This window comes from Anopheles darlingi, chromosome 2, assembly GCF_943734745.1.
Source record: "Anopheles darlingi chromosome 2, idAnoDarlMG_H_01, whole genome shotgun sequence".
NCBI classification, from domain to species: domain Eukaryota; kingdom Metazoa; phylum Arthropoda; class Insecta; order Diptera; family Culicidae; genus Anopheles; species Anopheles darlingi.
Window position 1 is genome coordinate 24,116,903 of NC_064874.1, and position 7,500 is coordinate 24,124,402.

Below are 7,500 nucleotides of genomic sequence, written 5' to 3' on the forward strand. Positions count from 1 at the left end.
ACCGGATCCGGCAGCCACCCTCATCAGCAGCACCAGCAACGTCGTGCGACCGGTTTGCGTGGCAGCTTCCGTCGGTTTTACAAAATTCCCTCGCCCGCCGAAATCTTCGAGATGATTAACGATAAATACATCCAACCGGTCGGTGCAGGATTCGGCAGCAAACGCAGCAGCAAGCATGCAGCAAAGGTAGGGAAGACTTCTTCTTATCACTCGTGACCGATCTCGCGATTTCCGCGGCTGGGAAAGGGAACTCCACCATTAGGGGCTCTAGGGGCTTCAGCTGGTTGCAACCGAACTTAATGGAATGTTTCCATTAATCATGGTTCCAGTGCCAATGCGTTTACGAGGGAAACACGTGGGAATGCGTCACGAGTAGCGCTAGTGCGCCGTGCCGAAAAGGATAAAAAGTATGCAAAGTTCGACGGTGGTATCACGTTATCAAAGGGCTGCTGGCCGAGCGCACAAGGAAGCCAATGACTCACTCCAGGCCAATGAAGACGGCAAGGAGTCGAGCGCAGAAACGCGCAGTTGGTACGCCAGGCGGCAAGCGATGTGTTCTGTTTCCGGATTGCGTTTCTCGCTCTCGCCAGTTTTTTGTCCGGTCTGCCTTTGTCTTGCTTGCAGCTTCAGGTTCCCGAAGGAGCAGCTCGAGCGAACACGACGCTCAATAATTTTGGGGTCCAGCAGCTGCTGCCGTTCCACGAAAAAGAAACAGCCCCAAATCGCGTTTGCTCCTTCTTGGAGTGCCATAGGCAGGTTCCTCTCCTCCACCGTTCGGGCATTAAAGTCTTTTGAGTGCGAGCCTCCAATCTCCAAACCGGAGCGGTTGCCGCAGTTGATGCGGAAAAGGCGATGGGAAACAAACAGTTTTTTGGAGTAAAACTTCAAAAACCCTGCGTTACATTTCACGGAGAATAGCGAGGACCACAGCGTCCAGAACGGCAAAGATAGATAAAGCCGTGGCTTCGGTTCGTTGAGTGGTGTGAGTTAGCAATCGCTGAACGACAACGACGACGACGATGGCGAGAAAAGAAGAGAAGGAGAGAGAGAGAGACGCGGTTTATGTTTGAGAAGAACAAGAAAATGAAGGGAGAATGTGCCTACTTCGCCTAACAACGTCATCAATGAAGAATTTGCCATGTGCGATACGGGTTGGTCGGTTTGTTCGTTGGTGTGCGATCGTCGAGAGCGGAGCGGGCTCTCGTGGCGGTTCTTTTGAGCCCGCGCTACACCCGTGATGGTCCACAGTGCAAACAATTTGTGTGTTCATACAACAGTTTTATGCTTTAAAAATACACTTTTCTACCTCGAGGAGTGCCGACCAATGGTTTGCCGATCTTCTGTGTTGCGATTTTGATTTTTTTTTGTCCAAGATATGGCGTGACTCATCCCTTGTCCTGGGCTTAGCCTGCGAGTGCCAATCCCCGTAGTTTGCTTCTTCTGCATCAGCAAAAGGAACACAAAAACGGACCTCGCGAAGAAGTGTCCGCGATGCATCGGGAGATCGGAAAGCTCAGGCAGAGGCCATCCCATCCTTCTTCTTCTCTTCCTCTTCTGCTTCTTCTGCTGCCTTTTCCTTCGTGTCTCTTATGCGCTCTCTTGCTCTCTTGCTCGCTCACACGCAGCATCCCGCGGAGATTTGAACGCCGCTGCATTCTCTTTCCTCTTCGCAATCCAATCGTCGTCGCCGTCGCCGCCGTCGCCGCCGCCGCCGTTGACGCTGTGGCCGCTGTCGTCGACGACGCCGTCGCCGTTGCCGTCGCCGTCGCCGTCGATCCGATCCCCGCGGGTTTTGGGCCCTCGTTCGTTCGCTCGTTGCTTCGGAAACTCGTTTCGGCTGGCGTCCATTTTATTTCGTATCGTGGAGCCATCGAGCAAGCAGCGTTACGGTCTGCGCTGCTCTTGTGGCTCGTGTTGGCAACGGATTGTGTGCTACCGACGACCCCCTTTTCGAATCTAGTAGGTCTTTGGGGCCTCACCCCTTTGGTGTTTAGTGTATAAGCCACGAGGTTAAAGTCGCAGCCTTTACTGGAGACAATCCAGGGTGTGTTTTCGGTGCTAAAAAACGATTCCCTCTCTGCGCCTGGTGTGCGTCCGTGTGTTTGTGTGTGCGTGTGCGTCACGTGAAGAAATCCGCTTTAAATGCTTCCCCTGGTGGCATTCCGAGCCGTTTTCTCTGCGATCGCTAGGATAACTGTCGGATTCGGATTTTGTCGGATCATCATCCCGCGGAGCGAACCCCTCTCCTCCCGGTCGGTCGTCGACGACCTCGAACCCACCAACCCGCCGTGTTCGGTGTGTGCGTGAGTGTATGTATTCGCTCGGTTATGCTCCTGCTCCTGCCTTTTTCTGGATATCTTCCGTGTCCCGTGTCCCGTGCGTGTGTGTTTGTGTGTACGGGTGGTGGGTGCTGTGTGTAGAGCGAAGAGCTGTGCCTGGTCCAAGAATGCCGTGACGAACCCCGTCGAAAGGTTCTTGCGCCGCATTTCTTCAATAGTTTTTTTTTCTAAAAGTCCCCGGACGACGCGTGCAGTATCTTGGTGATTTTGATGAAGCAAAATATTACATCACTTCTCGTTTCGTTGTTGTTTGTGCCTTCCCCGTGTGTGTGATCAAGTGTTTACGTTTCACGGTTGTTTGATTTTACGGTACGCTTCGAACGAAAGAAGATAAAGATGTGTTCCGGGTCTCGACTCTGCTCGGTCGCTTAGCACGCTTTTTGGAGCTATTCGAATTTCGGAATTCCTCGCTGAATTCATTGTCAAAGGTACCTATAGGTGCCGTCCTCCTTGAATGCTTTTATTTTTTGCGAAGAACAGCCTGAGCTTTTTCCGCATTTCGCAGTGCGTGTATGTGTGTGCAAACCAGGATGCCAAGCCTCTCCTGGACTTAACTTAAGCGCCCCCTCAGGAGATTGAGGTGTTTGTGTGTGTGCGTCCATTCGTGGCGGCGTTGGAGTAGTCTTCTTTTGAGTTTCATTGAGCTTTGCTTTGATTGAAAATCGGTTATCACCATCCATGCGTGCGTGAAGGAATGGCGGCTGTTGCGTATCGTTTTTAGTGGAATCTCGAACTTCCCGAAAAGCATAAACACCAGCAGCCGAGAGATTGGCGGGGCCTACTTGGATAGCTGTTGAACAGCATGCATGCGCGTGTGTGTTGTTAACTGCTGGGCGCATATTTAACAAACCAGTTTCTTCCTGGCCGTGTCGCCGTCGCCATCGCCATCGTCATCGTCGTTGTGCCAAAGAACCGGCCCTCGCAAGTTAGGAAGAAAAGGAGAACGAGAGACAAACAATAAACACGCATTCGACGACGACACACGCAAACACACACATACAGACACACCCCTCGTCGCCACCTCCCTCTCCTCTTCTTCCACAAACACGGGACTCTGTCGCCCTCCAGCATCGAGAAGAGGATCGCGAAGAAGAGGATCGGTCTCGCGGCTGCTGTCATCGCTTGCTAGGTGTTCTAGGTTCTAGGTGTGTGCCGCGTCGGTTCGATTGTTTATGGTGATGACCAGCAGCACACTACCTGCGCGAACGAAAGACATGCATGAAATGAATGCAGAAAGATAGAGAAAGAGCGACTATTAAATCTTTTCCTTACCTCAGGATTTTAACAACGAAAACTGAAAGGCTGAACGGCTGGAGGATTGCATTAGGCGATCAGTGAGCGAGTGTGAGTGGCTGTGAAAGTGAGGATCAAGCGTAAGCCAGCGCTTCAAGAATGATTCTAGAGAGTGTGTGCTGCGACCGTCTGTGTAAAATGGAAAGCCTTCGCTTGGTTTAGCGGCCCCGTCTCCCCTCGGGAAGTAACAACCTGTGCCATCAATCGGTGCGTGCGCGTCTGTTTGTGTGTCTTGGCTTCCACGCTCGGCTTCTAATGCCACATGCCAGCGCCGCTGAATGCCAACGCCAGTGATCATCAGCATTATAAATTCAAGGCTTTCGTTGCGTGCCAAGTGACCGTGGCCACCGACCAACGACAAGCCGCGATCACCGCTCACCCGGAGAAATAGGAACGCCGCAGAAGGAGTGGAGAGGGAGCGAAATTGCCGTTTTGCGGCACCGGCACTGGCAGAGTGTGCGTTACTGGGACGAGCAGACATTCTAGCAGGCGGACAAAATACCTCCGAGCATCATCATTAGCACACGGGCACGGCAAGTGCGTTGTTCCGTGTGCTGTTCGATCGAGCCGGAGGGAATGCCCCGCCACTGATAGTCGTCACTCTGCCACGATTACAAACGCATAACAGCTGGCCAAGATGATGGATATGCTAGGATCACCAAACGGTGGCAACCAGCTTCCGAACAACCACTATCACAGTGATACACAGGTAACGCACCGTTCGAACCAGAAGTGACCTCCAGAAGGCAGGAGAGAAGAGGCGGTTTATAGAGTAATTCGCGGTCTAGTGCTACATCGAATCGAAGAATGGATTTCATCGTTTAGAAAGCTACCCACCAAATCAACTGACGAAACAGTTCGCCGAAATAAACCAGGCCTTGCTATCAACATAACTTGGCTCTGTTCGAACGTATGTAAGCGAGCAAAGTGATGTCGCTGTTGCTGCTGCTAATTTATGCAAATGTGTCCTATCCACTACGACAATGCGCATACCATTTGGAGCGACAAATAATAGCGAGCGATTCATCACCAGCGTTTACCGAGCGGTTCATAGTGGCAAGCCAACCAAAACCGTTGGTTTGCTCTCTTCTTGCACCAAGCGAAAGTCGCGTGGAATGGCGCGAGTTTACTGCTGCAACCCGATCATGCGTCATGCTGACTGCGCACTGAGACGATGGCAACGAGGGGATGCTGGGGGGTTGGGAGCCGCAAAAGTCACGGCAGATAATCTGTTGCGCGATCGTCGCCCTCCACACGTTGTAAGATCACGATCACGCTCGGATCGAGTGTGTGTTTTCCCTTTCTCTTTCCGGTCAACCGTCGTCGTCGCCGGTTGTTGTTGTTGTTGTGCCTGCTGTAGTAGCTATTAATTTCGCCCATTTGGCCACCGGTTACAGTCATGCGATGCCGTACGATTGCGAAGATGAAGTAGAAAAAAAAAGATCATCGCGAAACGTTCAGCGTTTGTCTTCGAATGAGATGAGCGAGGATGATGCCCGGGCTTCGGTACGGGAGTGGACGATGTTCCGATGCAGACCGGGTTTGTAAACGATGCCATAATCCCGCCGCGATTATGTTCATTAAGCAAATGCCAGTAATCTGCACAGATAGATGGCTTGTGGCTAACGCCAGGCATCCACGCAGGCGTTCCGTAGTTGTGAGGGTCTCTCCTTGCGGTATCAGCAGAATGACACAAAATCAACCTTAACCGCACGAGCAGCAGCTCCCGTAGCAGCTACAACAACTAGTTACTATCTACTAAACGTAAACCACTTTCCATTGGCGCAACGTAGCAGGCTGAGAGCAGGAAACCACCCCCTTGCTCGAGCTGGCTAAAGAATTCCAATGATTACATCAAACGATAATGTCCTTCACATAATGATTGCCTCCTTGGCCCGGGTGGTTGGCGGGTTGGCTCTCTGGTGGTGGTAGCTTTGGAGCGGCGACACACCATGGTAATCGATAGATCGGTTTAGCTGCTGCTGCTGCTGCTGCTGCTTTCAAAAAGGCGCAGGCAGGCAGGAAAAAAAACTACTTCGTATTCACACAAACACACACACACACACACACACACACTCAGGCACACACGACTAGGGGGCGTCATTGTGGCCAGGCCACGCGTTTTGCATCATAGTAATATATTTCAATAAATTAATCTTGGTGAGTCGCGCGCGCTGCTGCTGCTGCTGCTGCTGCTGCTGGCGGTGGCCGCGGCCATCGTTGTGTGTGCAGCGAAAGCGAATAAAGCAACAAAAAAAAAACATCTAATAACCATTCGTGGCCGTCGCTATGGTAATGGCAGGCAGCCGGCGCTCGTAGTGGTCGTAGTCGCCATCGCTGTAGTAAAGCCCCCAAGCAGCAGCACGCTCCGTCTTGCGCGCGTGTCCCGACCACGAATTCAACGGCAAACAACCATCACCACCACCACCACCAAACGGTGGGTCCCCGGGCCAGAGCGTGACGATGGAATGTGGGCCAGGGAGGAGCGGCCGGAGGGTGGGAAGGTGGTGGCGGTGGTGGTGATCGGTACAAAAACTCACCTGACCAGTTTTACCAGCCCCAAGAGCGTTCTGGCTTTCTGGCGTCGCACCATCTCGCTTTGGCCTTTTGGCGCGTTCGCTGTCTGTCTCTCGCTCGATGTCTGCTGCGTGCTGCGACTTGATTCTCTTCTGCGTGCGGAATGCGCAAATCACGAGGATAATGATGAAGAAGGGGGTGGTGCGTGTGGAAGGGGTTACCCCCATCCGAGTCCGAGAGAAGAGCGAGCAGCAGCACCTTGCGAACGAGGACGAGAAGTCCGAGAAGTCGGGAGAAGGGGTACGCGGTGACCAGGATTTATGTTCTGCACGAAAGGGCAACATAGAGAACCTTAACGAGAGAGAAAGATGGAGAGAGAGAGAGAGAGAGAAGCTGATGCTGCTGTTGCACATACGAATGCACATTCTGCATTGCTCGCAGGCATCATCCTGAGCCGCCAGGTGTGTGCAATCTTCTTACTCGTTTCGTATGGTATTCCATTCTTTGTATGTGTGTGTACGTCTCCGTCTTTATGGCTTAGTTGGAATGCTTTCGTTCGACATGTGATGTACGGTGGAGCTATGGCCGCCAAGGAATATGGTGTGTAGGCGGTCTCGGATCTGCCATCCGTCTGTGTCTTTAAGCGTCAAGCGATACTGTATTATGCACTTGCTGAGCGAAGGTTTTTGATACAAGCTTGCTAACGTTGACTCTCGGCACATTGAAGCTGATGGAAACTGCTCCTTCCTTCTCCAGATCGCTCGCTGGTCACTTGGATGAAAGGATCGCAAACACTCTAGCTAATTCCATCTAGCAACCATTTTACGATTGACTCAACCTTGGTTTCGATTGCCCACGCCACGGGTCGAACCGTACCACCACCACCACCACCACCATTGGCCAAGCAAAGGCAAAACATGGCGATTTATAATGTGCCGCTCATAATGACACACTCCCTGGCACAAACGATGGCTACCGCAATGATGTAATGACGCTCAAGAATGTCAATAATTGACACATTGAACAACTAGAGTTCACCACTGTGTGTGTGTGCGTGTGTGTGCGCGTACTGTGTTGCGGTTCGAAACCGGTCCGAAGAGTCAGATATCCGGACAACCCCCCGGTCCTCCTCATCATTATGGGCACGGGGCGTCCGGAATCGGATGTGAGTAAAGTGCGTGCAGGAGAAAGTGGCCGATACGGGGCCGATCCGAGGGGGGGGGGGGGGGGGCGTCACGTCCACACAGCGGTCGAGCGGGTTTCCCGCATTTCCGGCGATGAATTCCGTCCCCGCTGGCCTGCCGCCATCATCAATCTCTACGCAGTTGATTTCTATTTTCCTTTTCATTTC

General features: G+C 52.4%; 1 protein-coding gene across 9 annotated transcripts in view; it reads left to right on the forward strand.

The window, feature by feature from the left end:
• Window positions 1-7,500, forward strand: part of LOC125948432 (uncharacterized) — a 30,884-nt gene that overhangs the window by 5,405 nt on the left and 17,979 nt on the right. For 7 of the 9 annotated variants that reach the window (XM_049674467.1, XM_049674466.1, XM_049674469.1 and 4 more), the window contains exon 2: window positions 1-186. This exon is cut by the window's left edge and continues 296 nt beyond it. The exons of 1 other annotated variant lie outside the window; for it this stretch is intronic. In XM_049674467.1, coding sequence (XP_049530424.1) covers window positions 1-186 — 186 coding nt within the window. Of the gene's footprint in view, window positions 187-1,860; window positions 1,960-3,616; window positions 4,342-7,500 lie in introns of those variants that run through there. One more of the 9 variants, XM_049674470.1, reaches the window with a different exon arrangement.